This window comes from Staurois parvus, unplaced genomic scaffold, assembly GCF_062004578.1.
Source record: "Staurois parvus isolate SC_StPar_1 unplaced genomic scaffold, SC_StPar_1.0 ptg000779l, whole genome shotgun sequence".
NCBI classification, from domain to species: domain Eukaryota; kingdom Metazoa; phylum Chordata; class Amphibia; order Anura; family Ranidae; genus Staurois; species Staurois parvus.
The window spans coordinates 2,380,017-2,402,422 of record NW_028318575.1 but is presented as its reverse complement, the minus strand read 5'-3'; the positions used below and the strand labels follow the sequence as shown (position 1 = coordinate 2,402,422).

The 22,406-nt window shown below is 41.9% G+C and overlaps 1 protein-coding gene across 1 annotated transcript in view; it reads left to right on the top strand.

Moving 5' to 3' along the window:
• The window catches only part of SCIN (scinderin), a 128,892-nt gene that overhangs the window by 26,623 nt on the left and 79,863 nt on the right, over positions 1-22,406 (top strand). The window contains exons 2-3 of the mRNA XM_089654579.1: positions 6,404-6,558; positions 18,280-18,441. Coding sequence (XP_089510705.1) covers positions 6,404-6,558; positions 18,280-18,441 — 317 coding nt within the window. The remainder of the gene's footprint in view (positions 1-6,403; positions 6,559-18,279; positions 18,442-22,406) is intronic.

The window sequence follows — 22,406 nt, the reverse complement described above, 5'->3', positions numbered from 1 at the left end:
CGACTGCACCTGTTAAAGAAAATGATGCGTTGCAGTGCACTGCAAAGGCAGAATGCACCAAATTTCCCGGCATTTCCCTGCGTTCACGCCTAAGGGTAAAACAAATCTTAATGCCTAAGCACCATTTTGCAACTTTGACATGTGTTAGTAAAACCGTACATATCATCACAACCAGAGGCGTCCCTAGGGTTGGTGTCACCCATGCGGTAACACTTGGTAACACCCCCTCCAACGATCCCCACAGAATAGATCGGATCTGCGGATTGAGCATAATGGATCGGACTCCAACCCATTATGCTCAATCCGCAGATCCAATCCATCCTGCGGGGATCGTCACCCTGTATAGGTTGCATGCCAACGATCCCCGCAGGATGGTTCAATCTGCGGATTGAGCATAATGGATTGGTGTCCGATCCATTATGCTCCCCAATCCACAGATCCCATCCATCCTGCGAGGATCGTCGGCTTGCTCTACAACAGTGGTTCTGAACCTGTGGGTCGCGACCCCTTTGGGGGTCGAACAACCCTTTCACAGGGGTCGCCTAAGACCATCGGAAAACACATATTTCTGATGGTCTTAGGAACCGAGACACCGCTCCTCTATCAGTCTCCAGGCGGGTCCGCCCACATCCAGATACGCCCACATATGAGTACCCGGGGTGATGACATCATCGCCCAAACCCATCACATACATCCCGTACAAATACAGGTGTATGTAACAGGGTTGGCGCCATAATGTACTTATGTGCATTCGTCACACGTGTAAAGAGCAGATACTGTGTTGAAAGCAGCTACTCTGTTAAAAGCAGCTACTGTGTTAAAAGCAGCAGTAGTGGAGGTAAAACGGCACTTCATGAATTATAATTACTGGGTAAATATAAAATCATGTACTGTAAAATCATCAACTACTGAAAAAAATTTAGTTTACTGTTGTTATATTAAGACTGTTACCCATGCTACACCATTCTTCAAGACAACATTTCATTTATTTGTAATTAGAAATTATTTTTCACAATATATAATTACATATTGTTTTTGTGATTAATCACTATGCTTTAATTATGTTCAGTTTGTAACAATGAAAATACATCCTGCATATCTGATATTTACATTACGATTCATAATAGTAGCAAAATTACAGTTATGAAGTAGCAACGAAAATAATTTTATGGTTGGGGGTCACCACAACATGAGGAACTGTATTAACCATTAGCCGCCCGTCCAATGGCCGTTTGGCAGCTTCAAAAGTGCTGCTGTACTCCGGGTGCACGCCATTTGGCGTGCTCCCGCACATGCGCAGTTTGCGCTAATGCAGAGCGGCGCAGCAGCGCGATCTGTCACCGGCCGCGTACCTCGGACACGGCCGATGACAGATCTGAGTACCGGCCCCGTTGCTGGTGCCATGTGACCTGCTGTGACCAATCACAGCAGGTCACATGACAGTTGTATACAATGGATGGCTTCATTCATGCCATCCATTGTATACTAGTGCCTAGCTGTGAATGGTCACAGCTAATCACATGCACATGTCATGTGATTAGCTGTGACCAAGTCACAGCAAAGCACAAAAAAAAAAGAAAAGCTGAATGAATCGATTTCATTCAGATAAATGCTTGCTTATAGCAAAGTAATTCTTTGCTATAAGCAAATTGTGTAAAAAAAAAAAAAATACTGATCACTTCCCCAAAGTAGTACAATGTTACTATGGTAACATTGTACTACTTTGGTCATAGTAAAATATGAAAAAAAAAAATGTAATAAAAAATTAAAAATAATAATAAAAAAAAATATATATATATATATATATATATATTTTTCATACTGTCATCAGTCAGTGTCCCTGTTCACCGCCATGCCAGTTATAGGATGATGCTGTACTGCACTGGTGACAGTATGTAAAAAAAAAAAATAGTGAAAATAATTTTTTAAATTTTTTCATTTTACGAAAAATTATGACAAAAAAAATACAACTTCAAAAAACTCGCCATGCCTCTTATGAAGTACGCCGGACTGTCTACTCTGCAAACAGTGGTCATTTGGGGGATATCTGTACTATTCTGACATTCTTGGACCTCAAGAAATTAGATTGGCTGTCAGTACTTCAGGATTGATCAATATTCAGATCTATACCATAGTTTGTGAACTCTATAACTTTCCTACAAACTAAATAATACATCCTAATTTGGGTTATTTTCACCAAAGACATGTAGCAGAATACATCTCGGCCTAAATTTATGAAGAACAATTATTTATTTGTAAACTTTTATAACAGGAACAAAGAAAAACGTGTTTTTTTTCAAAATTTTTGGTCTTTTTTTGTTAATTTAGCAAAAAATAAAAACCCCAGCGGTGATTAAATACCACCAAAAGAAATCTCTAGTTGTGTGAAGAAAACGATAAAATTTTAGTTTGGGTACAGTGTTGTATGACCGCGCAATTGTCATTCAAAATGTGAGAGCGCTGAAACGTGAAAAATGGCCTGGGCAGGAAGGGGTAAAATTGCCCGGTATTGAAATGGTTAAAGGGTCGCGGCATGGAGTGGGCCTGGTGTCATCCGGTGTGGGCCGCACCCTCCGCACCTGCCTCGGGACGCCACTGATCACAACTACTTTGTACATCCAGGTGAACATATACCTGTTTTTTTTTCAGGACAAATTGGGCTTTCATTTGGTGGTAAATGGATATCTCCTGTTTTTTTTATTAACAACGGAAAACTGACCCAAAACAGTAAAAAAAATAATTTTTTAAAATTTAGCTGTGTATCTCTTGATACTACCATAACCTACCACCAAAGAACAATGATCGCAGCGATGCCATAAATGTGTATGTTTTTTGTTGTTTGTACCTGTACTACAGCCCAGAAACAAAAGCCCTCATTTTGCTTTTTGTTTTTGTCTTACCTAAAACACACTGACACTAACGGACACTAATAATAATTAAAAAAAATTCCTGCCTAACCCTAACCCGCAGTACAGTCCATTTAACATGATTTCCTATGTGACATATTCACATCTGTGCTTTTTTTAGAAAGGGTCATGGAATTTTTTCAACGCAAAAAGTTACATTTTGGTTCTATAGACTTCAATGAAAACGCTGCAGAAAAGCATGCATTGCATTTTTGCCATGTTTTGATGCGGTTTGTGTTTTAAATCTGCCTAGAAACAAGAAAATTTAAAAAAAAGGAAAAAAGCCCCCTCAAAACATGGCAAAAACGTAAAACTCAATGCAGAAACGGCTCAAATGCAACCCGCATAGGTGTGAACCTAGCCTAAAATATACTGACCCTGACTTTTGACCCTGACCTTCACCTTTGACCCTTACCTGACCCGAACACTAACCCTGGCACTGACCTAGATCAAAATTTGATCTAGGTATTTTTTCAAATATGCGGCCCCACAGCAAAAAGCCCAGTGCAGTGGAATCACATATTTGTGTTACGGCAGCATCAAGGGGTTAAATGGGCTGCCTAGTGCAACATAGTTACATAGTTAGTCTGGCTGTAAAAAGACAAAAGTCCATCCAGTTCACCCATTAAAAAAAAGAAGTTATAATCCTATACCCACAGTTGATCCAGAAGAAGGAAAAAAACCCCAGCAAAGCATGATCCAATTTGCTCATGCTGGGATTCCTTCCTGATCCCCCGAGAGGCAATCAGATATTCCCTGGATCAACTTTACCTATAAATGTTATATCCAGTTATATTCTGTGTATCCAAGATAGAATCCAGGACTTTTTTAAAGCAATCCACTGAGCTGACCCGAACCAATTCTTGAGGGAGTCTATTCCACATTTTCACAGCTCTTACTGTGAAGAAACCTTTCTGTGTTTGAAGATTAAATCTATTCTTCCAGATGTAAAGAGTGCCCCCTTGTCCTCTGTGATGACCTCAGGGTGAATAGCTCTACACCGAGTTCACTATATGAACCACTGATGTATTTATACATGGAGATCATATCCCCCCCCCTTATGTATTATACATGGAGATCATATCCCCCCTTATGTATTATACATGGAGATCATATCCCCCCCCCTTATGTATTATACATGGTGATCATATCCCCCCTTATGTATTATACATGGTGATCATATCCCCCTTATGTATTACACATGGAGATCATATCCCCCCTTATGTTTTATACATGGTGATCATATCCCCCCCTTATGTATTATACATGGAGATCATATCCCCCTTATGTATTATACATGGAGATCATATCCCCCCTTATGTATTATACATGGTGATCATATCCCCCCTTATGTATTATACATGGTGATCATATCCCCCTTATGTATTATACATGGAGATCATATCCCCCCTTATGTATTATACATGGAGATCATATCCCCCCTTATGTATTATACATGGAGATCATATCCCCCCTTATGTATTATACATGGAGATCCTATCCTCCCTTATGTATTATACATGGAGATCATATCCCCCCTTATGTATTATACATGGAGATCATACCCCCCCTTATGTATTATACATGGTGATCAAATCCCCCCTTATGTATTATACATGGAGATCATATCCCCCCCTTATGTATTATACATGGTGATCATATCCCCCCTTTATGTATTATACATGGAGATCATATCCCCCTTATGTATTATACATGGAGATCATATCCCCCCTTATGTATTATACATAGAGATCATATCCCCCTTATGTATTATACATGGTGATCATATCCCCCTTATGTATTATACATGGAGATCATATCCCCCCTTATGTATTATACATGGAGATCATATCCCCCTTATGTATTATACATGGTGATCATATCCCCCCTTATGTATTATACATGGTGATCATATCCCCCCTTATGTATTATACATGGAGATCATATCCCCCTTATGTATTATACATGGAGATCATATCCCCCCTTATGTATTATACATGGAGATCATATCCCCCCTTATGTATTATACATGGTGATCATATCCCCCCCTTATGTATTATACATGGAGATCATATCCCCCCTTATGTATTATACATGGAGATCATATCCCCCCTTATGTATTATACATGGTGATCATATCCCCCCTTATGTATTATACATGGAGATCATATCCCCCCTTAATCTACTCTTCTCAAGAGAGAATAAATTCAGTTCCTGTAATATTTCCTCGTAGCTGATCTCCTCCATGCCTCTTATCAGTTTGGTTGCCCTTCTCTGTACTTTCTCCAGTTCCCCAATGTTCTTTTTGTGAATTGGTGCCCAAAACTGAGATGCATATTCCAGATGAGGTTTTACTAATGATTTATACCGGGAGAAATGATATCTCTCTCTGGAGTCTATACCTCTTTTACCACAAGAGAGTATTTTGCCCACAGTGCACAAAAGCGCATGCATTGGGACGCGGTATATCATTATGTGAACCAGCAATTTTGAAGTTGACAGTCTGGTTCTTATAACTATTTCCTCATTTGTAGAGTGTTTGGCTTGGGCTCTCTGTATAACAAATTAGATCCCCCCCCCCAAACACACACACACACTTCAAGAATATCTGCACTGCCCAGTGTAGTTGTGGGACTGACATCTGGGTCCTACTCTATCTCTGTCATTGTCTCCTGTATGAATGTATGAATGAAGCCTGCAATTACTGTTTGCAGACTCCATTCATAAACACATTGTTACAATTGTTACAATGTATTTTTGCATTGTTAAAGCTGAAGATTAGTTATGGCAGATGTCACATACTTACATTGATCCAGCTTGGACCCCATAACCTGCAACATATTTGCTTACATGTAGAATCCCATGGAGTGCATGTACTGGACCATAAATTTGCCCGCTTGGATGACTGATGTGGACATCCCTGGAGGCGGTGAGGGTGCAACGTCAAGAACACTTTTAAACATTTTTGAATGTTTATCTTCTTCTGGGAGAGGGGGAGGGGAGGAGCCAAGAGAAAGAAACCTGTTTTTTTTTGGCTGAAATTGTTTTTTAGATAAAAAACAGACCCGATTGTGTCTGAAATTAACAAAATATTTGAATGTATGGCCAGCAGAATTTGGGTTTCAGGACTATACTTTTAATGATAGATTTTTTTTTTCTTTGCTGTTGTTTTTGTATCTTTGTGAATTCAGGTTTTTCTATGGATGTGATCTCCTTTAGTTGGCTATTGGGCTACCTACTAGGCCTATCAGATATTCAGCTCGATGGCCAACTGAAGGAGTTTGTGAGTGTGTAAGGAAATTCTGGAGGAAAGCCAGGCAAGCACAGGGAGAACATGTAAACTCCTTGCAGGTAGTGTCCTGGGTGGGATTCAAATCAAGGACCCCAGTGCTGCAAGGCAAAAGTTCATCAGCACTAACCTTGTTTTTGGTAAAGCCTGAAATGCTGAACATAATTTATTTTCTTGAATATATTCATACCTTCTGTTATCTCCCTAGGAAAGGAATGCAGCCAGGATGAGAGCACCTCAGCTGCCATCTTCACCGTACAGATGGATGATTATCTCGGAGGAAAGCCTATTCAGTACAGAGAGCTTCAGGGCTACGAATCCAGCGCATTTGTTGGCTATTTCAAAGGTGGAATCAAATACAAGGTAAACTACAAGGATAGTTATCAACAACATCTTCTGTATCTCTGCTAAACACCATAAAAACTTTAAAACCCAACTCCAGCCAAATGTTTGTTCCTATTTCCGTCTGTGACACCATTGGGGAGATTTTCCCCCACTTACTGATTTACTTACTGATGTAATAAGCCATTGGTGGAGATTGCTGAACCTGCTAGACATGTGCGGTTCATTTCGTTCGAATTCGAACAAACTTTTAATTATTCAGACATTCAGATGTCTCCGAATTTCCAATCTACATTAGTAGGGAATCCGAAATAACGAAATGAATTTGGACGAAATTAGAATTCGAACTGAATTCAAATACAAAAAATATTGATTTCAAATAGAATAGAACATAAAAGAACAGCATAGAATAGATTAGAATAGAACAGAAACAGGGGCGGACTGTCCATTCGGGTGCTCGGGAACTGCTCGAGGGCCCAGGGTCAGTAGGGGGCCCCATGAGATGCCCCTGGTACCTTTCATAGGCTTTTTTGGGTGTGGTTTGAGTGTGGACAAGGACACAGGGGCCCCATGATCCCCTATTGCCCGGGGGTCCCATGAGTTGTCAGTCCCAGGGGCGGAGTGACAACTCATGGGGCCCCCGGGCAATAGGGGATCATGAGGCCCCTATGTCCTTGCCCAAACTCAAACAAGCCTATGAAAAAGGTACCAGGGGCATCTCATGGGGCCCCCTACTGACCCCGGGCCCTCGGGCAGTGCTCGAGTTTCCAAATGGTCAGTCCGCCCCTGAACAGAAAAGATTGGAATAGATAATAAAATAATATAATATAATATAATATAAAAGAATAGAACAGAGTAGAAAAAAAACCAATAGAATAGAATAAAATTGTAAAAGTATAATGGTCTTCCGAAATTCGAATTTTGAAGAGAATACATTTTAATTCTAATAGAACAGAATAGATTAGAAAAGAATAGAATAAAATAGAAAAGAATAGAATAGAAAAACAATAGACTAGAATACAATATAAAAGAGTAGAATAAAATAAAATAGAAATAATATAACCATCTTCTGAAATTCAAATAGAATAAATTAGAATTTGAATACCAATTCGAATTCAGTCAAACTGAATTCGAATAGAATTCGAATTGAACTGATTTCCAAAAAGGAAAGAAAAAATTCCGTAAACGAATTAAATGAATTTAACGAAACTAAATTATTTAAAAAATGAATGGAAACAAAACAAATTTTTTCATTCTGCACATGTCTAGAACCTGCTTCCCTTCCACACAGTATAAATTCAAACAGTTATATTTATGCCCAAAGCTAGATGTAAAACTACCTTGAGATGGCAGGGCTCTGCCTGTCCAGCATACCATCCTGTTCTGTCTAAGGCCACCTTTAAAGGGTCAGTTCACCAAAAAATTTGTATTACAGCTTCTGGCGGCACTGAAGAATTAAGTGTAGTGACCTCCTCTAGGCAGGCTGCTCAGCTAAATTTCATTTCATTTTTGGCTTCCCTGTAATCAGTGGAGCAGCAATCTATTGGTTTTGTATGTTAAGGGTTTCCTGAGCTGGGAATCTGATTTCTCTCACCTACTTCTGGAAGAAGCTTCCAGAATATAGGGCAGGGAGATTCAAATAGCCAGCATGAATATTTATCATGCTCCAGCCAATCCCTGGAAGAAGGTGTCCAGAAGGTGGCTGGGGAGGTGATCAGTGTTTGAGAGGCCTGAGCAGAGTGCTCTTTCCTCTCCAATGAGGGTTCCAGTTCTTGGACTGCAGCCCCTAGGAGAGAGCTAATGAGGCACAAAATTGCCATCTGGTCCTCAGCAGGATCTGGGCTGAGGGCCCGGAGGAGATTTCTAATGAACTTGCTGGAGGGCACTGTCCTAAATTCTTGGTCTGGAGAAGGATCTTTTATATCTCTCATTGAGGATCTACCTGTGGATGCTCGGTGGCAGACAGCTACTGGGACATTGTGAGTAAGATCTGATTTGGGACTGTAGTATGTGCTGCTCCTGTAAGGATTTTCAACTAAGAAGTCTGTCCTCCCATTGATTGCTATTAACGTTTTGGAGTGTCCTGTGACCCTAAACTCATCTTCTAATCTAGTTATTCAGCAAAACGTTTTTTAAAAGACATCCCCTGGACATAGCTTGAATTGTTGGTGTGCATAGAACTGTGCTTGTGACTGGTAGCCTCTGTACTATTGTGGGAGACCTGGGCAGGGGCGAACTGACAACTCATGGGGCCCCCGGGCAATAGGGGATCATAGAGCCCCTGTGTCCTCGCCCACACCCAAAAAAGCCTATGAAAAAGCCAATGAAAGGTACCAGGGGCATCTCATGGGGCCCCCTACTGACCCCGGGCCCTCTTGCAGTGCCCGAGTACTCGAATGGTCAGCCTGCCCCTGGACCTGGGCATATTCTCAGTGGCCCCTCTAGGTGTAAGCGCTAGGTGAGTCATCTGACAGTGTCTTTCCGTGACTCTTCTGGAGAGATCTCTTGGTTCCTGGGTCCAAACACTTGCTCTGGCCATTATGAGACCACCCATGCTGATGTTATTATTTCATTTATATTCTGTAGAGTATAACAGGAGGAGGTAGGGTACACAAAGATGGGCAGGAACAAAGTTGGGAACTATGGCAGGAGATCTCGCTTTGGGGTATACAAAGCATATAAGCAGTCAAGGGCTGACTGAGCCCAAAAAAGTCCACCTACTAATAATACATAACCTTTTTGATGGATGATCCCTTTAGGCTGTGATCCAGCATAGCAGGATCTATTCTCCATTACCTGGAGGCATACAGGTCTCTAGGTAAGAGCGACTAGAACATAAAAACCTTTTAATCCCAAGGTGAAAGTGTTTATTGTGTGCACAAAGAGCTTTTCTGTGGGTCATTAACCACCTGCCCTCCTGAGGATTCCACCCCTTCCTGATCAGGCCATTTTTTGCGTTATGGCGCCGTGTTATTTTAACTGACAATTGCTTGATCATGCAATGCTGCACCCAAATTAAATTTACATCCTTTTTTTCCACGAATTGAGCTTTCTTTTGGTGGTATTTGATCGCCTGTGCATTTTTTATTTTTTGCGCTATAAAAAAAAAAGACTGACAATTGAGAAAAAAACTATATTTTTGACTTTTTACTATTAAACAAGTCCAATAAAAAAATTAAAAAAAATCAAATTTCTTCATAAATTTCAGCCAAAATGTATTCTGCTCCATGTCTTTGCTAAAAGAAAATCCCAATACGTGTAAATTAATTGGTTTACATGAAAGTTATAGAGTTTACAAATGGCGATGTATATACTGGAATTTTTTTTTTTTTAATTTTTACTAGTAATGGCAGTAATCAGCGACATAGCGGGACTGCGGCGGGCATTCTGACACTGGGGGGAACTGACTTGGTGTCACTGACATCCCCAGTGACACCAATACAGTGATCAGTTCTAAAAAAAAGCACTGACACTGTACTAATGGCACTGGGCAGGAAGAGGCTAACATGAGGGGCAATCAAAGGGTTAACTGTGTGCTGGGAGTGTTTTAGTAGGGGGCGGTGTCTGTGTGCTTCACTGTATCAGTGGTGTATTTAGGTTTTCTGCTGCCCTAGGCGGAGAAAGCCTGACATGGACCAACACCAGACCACACCACCACCCATGGAGATAGCCTAACATTGACCAACAACACCACTGTCTCCCCCCACGGAGAGAGCCTGACATTGACCAACAACACCCCTGCTCCGTTCCCCCCCCCCCCCCATCTTGAGAGATTCTTCCACTAACACCCCCCCTCCGGCAACAGAGAGAAAGGCACTCTTCTTCCCAGCTCTGGCCATCCCCAGGAATGACAGGGCTCTGCATACACCATAAATCATCCTGCAGCCTCTCTCAGATCCCACCTGGTCCCCATGCCGGATATGTCTCTTCTTCCGGGGGGCAGTATTGCTACTCTAAAAAATGCCGCCCTAGGCAAATGCCTTGTTTGCCTTGTGGTAAACACGCCCCTGACTTTAACCACTTCCATACCGGGCAATTTTACCCCTTCCTGCCCAGGCCATTTTTCAGGTTTCAGCGCTCTCACACTTTGAATGACAATTGCGCGGTCATACAACATTGTACCCAAACTAAAATTTTAGCATTTTCTTCACACAACTAGAGCTTTCTTTTGGTGGTATTTAATCACCGCTGGGGTTTTTATTTTTTGCTAAATTAACAAAAACAGACCAAAAATTTTGAAAAAAAACACGTTTTTCTTTGTTCCTGTTATAAAAGTTTACAAATAAATAATTGTTCTCTATACATTAAGGCCGATATGTATTCTGCTACATGTCTTTGGTGAAAATAACCCAAATTAGGATGTATTTTTTAGTTTGTAGGAAAGTTATAGAGTTCACAAACTATGGTATAGATCTGAATATTGATCAATCCTGAAGTACTGACAGCCAATCTAATTTCTTAAGGTCCAAGAATGTCAGAACAGTACAGATATCCTCCAAATGTCAGGACAGTACAGATATCCCCCAAATGTCAGAACAGTACAGATATCCCCCAAATGACCCCTTTTTGCAGAGTAGACAGTCCGACGTACTTCATAAGAGGCATGGCGAGTTTTTTGAAGTTGTATTTTTTTTGTCATAATTTGTCGGAAAATGAAAAAATAAATAAAAGTATTTTCACTATTTTTTTTTTACATACTGTCACCAGTGCAGTACAGCATCATCATATAACTGGCATGGCAGTGAACAGGGACACTGACTGGTGACAGTATGAAAAATAAATTATTTTTTTTATTTTTTTATTATTTTAAATTTTTTATTACTTTTTTTCTTTTTTATTAAGATTTTTTTTTCATATTTCACTATGTCCAAAGTAGTACAATGTTACCATAGTAACATTGTACTACTCTGGGGAAGTGATCAGTATTTTTTTTCACACAATTTGCTTATAGCAAAGAATTACTTTGCTATAAGCAAGCATTTACCTGAATGACATCGATTCATTCAGGGTTTTTTTTTTTTTTTGTGCTTAGCTGTGATTTGGCCACAGCTAATCACATGACATGTGCATGTGATCGCTGTGACCATTCACAGCTAGGCAGTAGTATACAATAGATGGCATGAATGAAGCCATCCATTGTATACAACTGTCATGTGACCTGCTGTGATTGGTCACAGCAGGTCACATGGTACCGGCAACGGGGCCGTTACTCAGATCTGTCATCGGCCGTGTCCGAGGTACACGGCCGGTGACAAATCGTGCCGCTGCGTGGCTCTGCAAGTGTGCGAACTGCGCATGTACGGGAGTACGCCATATGGCGGCCTCCCGGAAAGCTAGTGCATTTTTACGCACGCCATACAGCTATTGGCCAGGCGTCAAATGGTTAATCACACTTGCTCTGGATGGCTGTGCTGTGCAGTGTGCCCGAGCCGACAGGAAGGAGGACTGTTAGTAAACAAAACAGTCCTCCTTCCCATCAGGGATCGTCGGAAATCACTGGGCGCCAGCGAGTAATTACCGGCCGGGGTCCAGTAATTGACAACTACGGCTGCGAATGGTGGTGCGGGTAGGGTGCGTGTGCCTCATACCTGGAAATCCAAGATCACGTATATATACGTGATTTTGCGCACCTGTGCCGCCCTGTTGCCTATAGGGCGGTCGGGAAGCGGTTAAAGCCTCTTCGAACTATCAAGAAATGAATCATGCCAGCAGCTCTGCTCTTCTCACATAAAAGGCTCAGTATAATAAACAAACTTTCCAATTAGCATATGTTTTATTATAAATAATGATCAGAGACCTACAGGAGCCTGAGCTGGTTTTACTGGGAAAAAGCTGGTGAGGACTGGAGAGGGTGAAGGATAGCTGCATTTTTCAAACAAAAGTAGTTTTGCAACTATAACCTCCTACTTCTGTCTTTTCCAGCTTTGTGTTATGAGAGTTATCTCAGAAATCCAGGACAAAATGAACATTGATTAACAGGACCAGGTTAACACAGAGGCAGAAAATATACAGTATGTGCCTCATAGAGTTTGGTAGCCAGGGCCCACTTTGTGGATCAAGGAGCACTGACAGCAGATGTATGAATGAAGCCCACAAGTACTGTTTGCAGGCTGCATTCACAGCTACATTGCAACACTATTGTTACATTGTCTTTTTGCTGATGCTTACCCTAGGTTCACATCTGTGCGGGTGGTGCCACTGCGGATCCGCATGAAAATCCGTGCAGCCGCACCACTCGCACAGAGAAATGCGGACCCGCGGGCGGTTGACATTAATTCTAATAGCATGACGCCCGCACTGAAAAACGCAACCGTACTGGGAACCGAGGTTCTTTTCCAAAGAAGTGCAGGGACTTCTTCCCTGCATGTCATGGGCACGGGAGTCCATTCAAATGAATGGGCTCTGGTGTCCCCATGCAAAACGTAGCCCGCATAGATGTGAACCAGGGGTCATATGTAGTAAAAGTTGTTCTTTGGATTGCATACAGCTGCTGTGCCATGCACTCATTTTCCATTCATAAATGACTGCAATACCTCTGATGTAAGAGGAAGGGGAGGGATCAACACTGTAAACAGCAGTGTGTATATTTGTGATCGGTCATCACAGCGATCACATGGTACAGAGTCAGTCAGATCATCCAAAACGTCCAATGATGGCTTTTAATGGGCACACTGTCTGCCTCCAGGCTATTTCTCTAGCAATCTTTGTAAATGTTTTTAGAGTGTTTTTTAGACAACAGGAAAAAAATTCTTTGTTGTATTGCATATACTTATATAGAAAAGTATGCCGGGGTTACCATTACAATACGGTCTTAAAAACATATATGTGTGTTGTGTTGAGATTGTGTTTAGTTATTATTGACACAAAATACAAAGCTTTTTAAACTCACCAGTTCGTTATATTATATTAAAGGATACACCAGTATTTAGGGTGTAATTTATTGTAATTAGGGTAATTAGTGTAGGGTGTAATATAATTGTATTTATATAATTAATTAGGGTGTAACATGTAACATGTCACTGTTGCAGCAAACCCCCCCTCGACCCCCCATTGTGACAGCGGTCCGGGGATTGATTGAGTTTTCAATGAACTACCAGAGCACTAGTGGAGGAACAAAGTATGAGTAGACAGATACAGTGACAGCCTGCAGGAGCCTTGTATTGCACCCACAATCTGGTGATTACGGATGCAATGCTTTACAGTCTCTTAATAAAAAATATAAATAAATGCACATTTTTTTTACCTGCAAAAATATGCGCATTTATATTTTTTTTTTTAAAAAGGTGAACTCATCCTTTGTATTGATAAGAGTGGCACACTTCTCAATCTACAATTTTTGGGGTGTTTTTCACTTTTTGGTGGTTGTGGCTGGAGATAATTGAGAGCTCTGCAAGATATTTACAGCAGATTACATTTTACTTGGTGTTTTATAAGATAACAATAAGGCTTGGTTCACATTAGGTGACTCCGAAGTTGCATGATTTTCAGTGCGACTTTGGAGTGCGACTTTTAAATTCTAAGGCTTGGTTCATATCTGTGCGGGTGGTGCCTCTGCGGATCCGCACGAAAATCCGTGTAGCCGCACCACCCGCACAGAGAAATGCGGACCAGGGGCGGACTGACCATTTGGAAACTAGGGCACTGCTCGAGGGCCCGGGGTCAGTATGGGGCCCCATGAGATGCCCCTGGTATCTTTTTCATAGGCTTTTTTGAGTTTGGGCAAGGACACAGGGCCCCATGATCCCCTATTGTGCGGGGGCCCCATGAGTTGTCAGTCCGCCCCTGATGCGGACCCATGGGCGGGTGCCATTAGTTTTCAGAAGAAGTGCAGGGACTTCTTCTCTACATGTCACGGGGCACGGGAGTCCATTCAAATGAATGGGCTCTTGTGCCCACGCAAAACAAGGCCCACACAGCTGCATATATGTGAACCAGGGCTAAGGCACTCAAGTTGCAAGAAAGTTGCATTAAAGTAGTGCAGGAACCTTTTCTGAAGTCGCAGCGACTTCAGAAGTAGTAATTGGAAAGACTGTCATAGAAAAGCATGGCATGTCACATGACATTATTTATTTCAGGCATTTATATAGTGCTGTCAATTTATGCAGCACTTTACATATATATTGTATATTCACATCAGTCCCTAACCCTCAAGGGGAGTACAATCTAAGGTCCCTAACTTACATTCATACATACACATACTAGGGCCAATTTATACAGGAGCCAATTCACCTACCAGCATGTCTTTGGAGTGTGGAAGGAAACCCATGCAGGCACAGGGAGAGCATGCAAATTCCAGGCAGGTGGTGCCATGTTTGGGATTTGAAGTATTAGCAGGTGGGAGCGCTAACCATTTAGCCACTGTGCTGCCCTTGGGTGTCATAAGTCAGGTCCAAAGTCAAAGGAGTGTGAACCAAGCCTTAGTTTCTCTGTGTTTTTACATCTTTCAATTTGCTACCTGCTCTATCTTTTTTCCCATTTGTGTAAAAAAAAAAAAACCCTTAAAAACAACAAAATACAACCAAAAATGTGAAAAACACAAGGAAAAAAGCCTCTTGGATATATTTGTTATAAATTTTAAGGGTGTTTTTTTCTTTTTTTTTTTGCAGCATTCATGTTAATGATCACATATGATATAAAAAAATTGCTAAAAATAAGTAGAAGCATTTTATGTTTTTTTGTCCCTTTTTTTTGCATTTTTTGTGTATTGTGTTGTTATTTGAGGACTTTTAAAAAGAAAAAATAGGCTTCCAAATTTTGCATCCTAACACTATTGCTCATGATTATGTTACCCTACCTTTACATTTTCACTTGTCTAGGCAGGAAATGCATGCAGTGCCTTGTAGGATTTAATTTTATGCCTGTTTATCTATAGAAATCTTTTTTTAAAAATTTATTTTTATTCCACTGCATTTTTAAATAGTTTTGTTTTTGTATTTTAATACTTTGAAGCTTTTGGAAAACCAATCATAACAATACGTGTCTTCATTCCATCTTTCATCTGTATTTCTTGTAATAACTGAGTAAGCACTGGGAAAAAGGAACTGAAAATGGAGCTTTGCTAAAGAGGAACCAATTACAGTTTAAGATTAGATATATTTAGACCATCAGTCTAAACAAGTTTTTTCCTCTCATGGTGATAACATTTTTTAATAAAAAGGATGTAGAACTTTTATTACCTTTAAAGTGGTTGTAAACCATTATACATAGCAAGTGAAGTGAATGGCCTTTGGATTTGTTTCATATCTGGGGGGTGATACACAGATATGAAATTAATCCTACATATGTTGTTCCTGTATATCTGTAGCCCTTTCTCCACTATAGGCATTTAAAGTACAAAGATCAAAGGCTATTTCTCAGCTCCAGAAGGCGGGGGGGGGGGGTAAGAGATCTGATATCACACACTGCACAGCACTGCACTGCACTGAGTGTAATCTGAGGTCTAAGTGGAGGGAAGGGACACACCCCCTCTGACACACACCCTCTACAGAGTCTCATAGGGAAACGTACACAGCTGAGGCTGGGGGTAGGGGGCGGTCTGTCTCCTGGGACTGTCTGGTGTCGGCATGGATTGTCAGAAGTGGCTCATGTGGATAGTAGAGGAATAGGAAAGCAGACAGAAATCACACTGGTTGTCTAGGATAGAGAAAAGTTCATACTATAGAACAGCTTCCTTCATTTTTCATTTCAGAGGTTTATTACCACTTTAAGTGACTGCTGTTTCCAAAAAAAGATTAAATTAAGCTAAATACGAATAATTTATAAATAGCAAAGCAAAATGGCCAGAGTATCTTCCACCCCACATGAGCTGTAAACTACTTCAGCTTTATAGGTTGCAGGTCCTGCCATTTTTACGCCCATCTATTGGCAAAGCTTCTAGGGTGGCCATCTCTACCAACCCCTAGGCCTGGCCAATGTGGCCAATCTTATCGTGTAGGTATGCGGGATGTCTGCTCCCCAATGAGCATTACGGTTTCTTCCACAAGCTGCTAGGTCACTACTTTGACCTGTAGTGGCATAGGGGTCAGAAGGATGAACCATGGAAAGGCAAAGGGGACCAGGTATCTGACACTCCCAAAGTGTCAGTTGCAGAGGCTGTGTGAAAGGTTGATTTATATCCTGTCTTGTTTATTGCAATTCTTTTTGCAATATAGTCGTAAAAATACATTGAAAGTAAAGTGACCCTGATATGTACAAAAAAGAAATGAAACAAAGCCCAGCCTGTAAAAGGACACAGTTAACACTTATCTGTTCCACCACTTATGTCCTTTCACATTGCACTGTTGAATTACTGCTGTCTGAAAGATCTTCTGCAACCGACACTTCTGGGAGTGTCAGATACCTGGTCCCCTTTGCCTTCCATGGTTCATCCTGCTGACCCCTGTGCCCCTACAGGTCAAAGTAGTCATCTAGCAGCTAGTGCTGCTTTTCAACAAACCGGAACTTTCCGGTTTCAGGGAACCCCTGATAAAAATGACTATATCTGCAACTCATGGTACAGTACATTGGTGTGATGGTCAGTGGGAAGAATGTTCCTTCCACTTGTGGTCATTGGGAAGAATTACCCACTTACACATAGCTAAAAAGATCAATGGTGTCAGTGGGAACTTATCTGAGAAGCAGAAATTGCTCATTACTCAGGGAACCCCTAGCAACCTCTGGAGGAACCATGGTTGAGAAAATAGAAATAAGTTGTATGTAAGTATGGATCATCTTCAATACACAACAGCCAAGATTCCAAGTAGATTGATCACACATCAGTTATAAGAAATAGCAAATATATTAAAAAAAATAAATATATACAATAATAAAGTTTTAAAGGGTAACATTTGAGGCTATAGGATCCTCCATCTTGAAAATAAACCCATGGGCTGAGAACCCTATAATGATAATAGAAAAGACACCAACAGAAATATATCAATTATAGGTCAGGGGCACTTTAAAGTAATATTTCAAGTGCCATTAACATCCTAACCTCTTGCCACTCATGTAACGCATATGTGTGGTAGCAAAAAGGGCGGGCTTTAATGCCCATACGCTGCACATATGCATCTTTGGGGTGCCAAGGTTTTTATGCTCACTGCGCACTCCCAGCACCAAGCTGTCATCTCCTGTTCTCCCAGCTCCTGATCATGTGACCACTGTGATAACCAATCACATTAGTCATGTGATACGGCAGTCTTTTCTACCCCCAGGGTTGAGGGAATGCCGGAGCTGGTGACAACCCAAAATTTGGAATTTTTCTTTCACTTTCATTCTCGTGGCTCCTTTCCTGGCTCTACAGGTGGTTCTCCCTCTGGGGACCCATAAGGCTGATCCTCCGTTCCAGGTCCCAGGCCTGTAGGTAGGCCGCTTCCCACTGGGCCCCCTCCCAGGCTCCCCTATCTCAGCCTTCCTCACTTCTTCCACCTGAACTCTCCTGCTACTGACCAGGCTCAGTCATGGCAGTCCTGACCCCATGCTAAGCCTCCTGCCTTGGGATTGGTCAGGATCCCTTAAGTATGCCAATCAGACCCTCCTCACCCCACCCACTGCTTCTAAAATCTTCTCAAAGTTTATAGAGCAGTGGGAGGATCAAGGAACTGACCTTCAGAGCCTTTCAGCCCTGACCTAAAATTAGGCCAGGCTACTGCTCAGCCTTTCTAGCGGAAAAAAATAGCTAGCTCCCCCTAGCTAACTAGAGGGGTGCTACACACATTATATATAAGATACTTAGAAACCTAACGTATGTCCTTTATTTCTCAGGCTGGTGGTGTGGCTTCTGGTTTCCAACATGTGGTCACTAATGATCTCTCTGCAAAAAGACTTCTACACATCAAAGGACGGAGGGTGGTTCGGGCTACGGAGGTTCCCCTCAACTGGTCCAGCTTCAACAGCGGAGACTGTTTCATCGTTGATCTTGGATCTGTAAGTAAAGATATAAATATTAATTTTTTCATTCTTGGGTTGAGATGCGCTTTAAAGCTTCAGCTAGCAAGAGACTTTAGTGTTAGCTTTAAATCATCTCTACCTTTCTCAAAATTTTTACCCCAGGGAAACACTTGAAATAGTCATTGGTGTTATGAAGGCACTATCAAATGGAAGGTCAATCAGCCACAGCTGAAGGAAATCCTAGCAACCCCTGGAGCAACCCTTGAAATAGTTTACAGGTCTATGGGAACCCCATCTGAAAACTTTTATCTGGGGGTCAATGGGAAAAGTGTATCTTACATTGGGGGTAAATGGAAGAATCTTTCTTACATTGGTGCTCAGTAGAAAGAAAGCTCCCCTTACATTGCTGGACAGTGGAAAGAATGTCCCCTTTACATTGGTTGTTAGTGGAAATAATGTTTCTCTTACTGTCGTGGTTAGAATGCCAAGCACCTTCAGCCTTGTAAACACCATCAATTGGGAGGTCAATCAGCCATGCCTTTAAGGAACCCCTAGCAACCCCTGAAGGAACCCTTGAAATTATATTTAGGTTTAAGGAACCCCTATTAAGAACAAAAACTTGGGGGTTAGTGGCAAAAACATACCTTACATTGTTTGTCAGTGGAAAGAATGTCCTCCCTACATTGGTGGTCAGTGGGAAGAATGCAATCAGAATGTCACCCCTACAGACATCTAAAAAGATTATTGGTATCATGCAGACGCCATCATGTAGTCAACCACAACTCAAGGAACCTCTTGCAACTTCTGGAGGAACCCTAGGGTTTCATGTAACCCTGTTAGAGAATGGCTGCTTTAGATGTTAGGGTTCACGTCAAGCCCTACACCAAGAGCTATTGCACAATTAGTGTGGCAATGAATACATCACTTTTCAGTAGAACATTGAAAGATCAGTCAAAACGCAGTCAAATGTCCTGAAAGTACTGAGGTGCTGGGGGCACCTCTAGACCCAATCCCATGTAAATGAGGCCTTATCTTAGTAGATTGGAATCTGCCTTGTCCACCTCAATATTAAATCTTTTTAGTCTCTTTGATTCATCATCAAGTTTGACCTTGGATAGCCCTGACATTCTTCTTGCAATATAATATTTGAATAAGAATTAAACACAATAAACAATGAGTGGGAATTAATAGTGTATTCTGAGCCTCTGTGTAAACTGTGGAACAATGAAATGGGATTGGTGTAGTCTTCCACTGTTTGGGTTCCAGGTGTGGAAAGACTAGAATACCCAAGTTTTCAGGGTTTTTTTTTTTAAGATGGTAACATACTGATGAGATCCCAAACCATGTACAATCCCCTTGTACACATGAGTGGACATCACATTTTCTTGATTTTCTGTCTGTATGGGCTTTAGGCTATTAATGAGGCTCAGAGTACAATCATATGTAAATACTGAAGTTTAAATAGATCTGGGAAAATATTATTATTATACAGGATTTATATAGCTCCAACAGTTTGCTCAGCGCTTTACAATATAAAGGGAGACAATACAGCAACAATACAGTTCAATTCAAGAGGGTTAGGAGGGCCTGATCCTGGGAGCTTACAATCTAAGAGATATTAAAATAACTTTGGTCCGAGGCTCCGAGGTCTTCATATCTGCTGAGTCAGAGCTAGCGATCTCCCAATAAGAAAAGCTGCTGATTGGAGAGATCAAGCTCTGACTCAGCAGGGGGCATGTTGGACCTCTGCTTAGATACCACTGCTTCCACAGAGAGAGCAAGCGTCCTACTCTGCAGCATGCTGGCAGGGTACAGGCTTTTTTTGTACTAAGGCTGTGGCTGCTTAATAAAGAAAATGGACTGTAAGGCAGGGCATACATGGGTCCAATTTTGAACAATTTTTCTTAAGAAAATCGGAAATTTTGTGCGTTTTATAATTGCCATATGATCTACGGATGAGTGGGTTCTCCCAATTCAGCTGATCCGGCTTTGTTCTGGATCGTTTTTCTTGTATCTAAGACTTTTATAGATGTCTCAGCTGGAGAAAGTTTTGTTTGCACTTTTTTCATTTCATTGTTCATATACTCTATTGTACTGAGTCTGTCTTAAAGACAAGAAGACTTCATTGATGTTATCTGTGCAAGATGTGACACGTAGTATTATGGGATGTCGGTTATCCAACATGACAGTGTGAAGTAATATGTTATAATGACACCACCCTGTACATAATCATTTGCCTACTTCCAGACATACTATTACATAGGAATTAGAGCTCACTTACTTTATTCATCTTGTAGACTATACAGTATATTACATTTATTTCAGGTACTTATATAGCGCTGTCAATTCACACAACACTTTACATATATATTGTACATTCACATCAGTCCCTAACCCTCAAGGAGCATACAATCTAAGGCCCCTAACTCACATTCATACATACACATACTAGGGCCAATTTAGACAGGAGCCAATTAACCTACCAGCATGTCTTTGGACTGTGGGAGGAAACCGGAGTACCCAGAGGAAACCCACACAGGCACAGCGAGAACATACAAATTCCAGGCAGGTGGTGCCGTGGTTGGGATTCAAACCAACAACCTTAGTACTGCCCGGTGGAAGTGCAAACCACTTAGCCATTGTGCTGCCCACACACATTGGGGTTGATTTACTAAAGGTAAATAGTCTGTGCACTTTGCAAGTGCAGTTTCTCCAGTTAAAAGAAGGGGACGCTTCACTTTACAAAGAATACCCAATTACATGCAAGGAAAACAAAAAACAGCACATTGTACGTAAAAGGGAGGGGGTGAGCTCTTGTAGCAGAAGTAGGTTGACCGGCGGGGGAAGGGGAGGTTAAGGAGCATTGGATGTCAAGGGGATGGGGGTGCTATTTCTGCAGAAGTAGAGTAACAGCACAAGGGAGGATTTGGTTCAAGGGCTTTTGGTGTAAAGGGAAGTGGGGTGCTTTTCCACCCCAGCATGGGGGGGCTTCAGGCTCATTGGGTGTAAAGGGAGTAGAGTAACAGTCAGCAGGGCTGGGGGGGGTAGGTTTAGGGGCATTGGGTGTAAAAGAAAGGAAGGGTGTTCTTTCAGCAGGAGTAGGGTAACAGTGAGTAGGGTTGGGGGGTGGGGAAGGGGGGTTGGTTCAGGGGCATTAGGTGTAAAGGGGAGGAAGGGTGTTCTTTCAGCAGGAGTAGGGTAACAGTGAGTAGGGTTGGGGGTGGGGAAGGGGGGTTGGTTTAGGGGCATTAGGTGTAAAGAGGAGGAAGGGTGTTCTTTCAACAGAAGCAGGGTAACAGTGAGTAGGGTTGGGGGCTGGGGAGGGGGTTAGGTTCAGGGTCATTAAGTGTAAAGGGAAGGAAGGTGCTCCTCCAGCAGAAGTAGTGTAACAGCATAAAAGGGGAGTCGGTGTGCTCTTGTAGGGGGAAGGGGGAGGTTAAGGAGCATTGGATGTCAAGGGGATGGGTGCTATTTCTGCAGAAGTAGAGTAACAGCACAAGGGAGGATTTCGTTCAAGGGCTTTGGGTGTAAAGAGTGGGGTGCTCTTCCAGTAGGAGTAGGGTAACAGCATGGGGGGGGGGGCTTCAGGCTTATTGGGTGTAAAAGGGAAGGGATGTGCTCTTCTAGCAGGAGTAGGGTAGCAGTTTAGGGAGAGGGTTAGGTTCAGGGGCATTAGGTGTAAAGGGGAGGAAGGGTGTTCTTTCAGCAGGAGTAGAGTAACAGTCAGCAGGGCTAGGGGGGGGGGTAGGTTTAGGGGCATTGGGTGTAAAAGGGAGGAAGGGTGTTCTTTCAGCAGAAGTAGGGTAACAGTGAGTAGGGTTGGGGGCGAGGGAGGGGGGTTGGTTCAGGGGTATTAGGTGTAAAGGAAAGGAAGAGAGGAACGGTGTTCTTTCAGCAGGAGTAGGGTAACAGTGAGTAGGGTTGGGGGGCAGGGGGGGGGTTAGGTTTGGGGTCATTAATTGTAAACTGGAGGAATGGTGTTCTTTCAGCAGGAGTAGGGT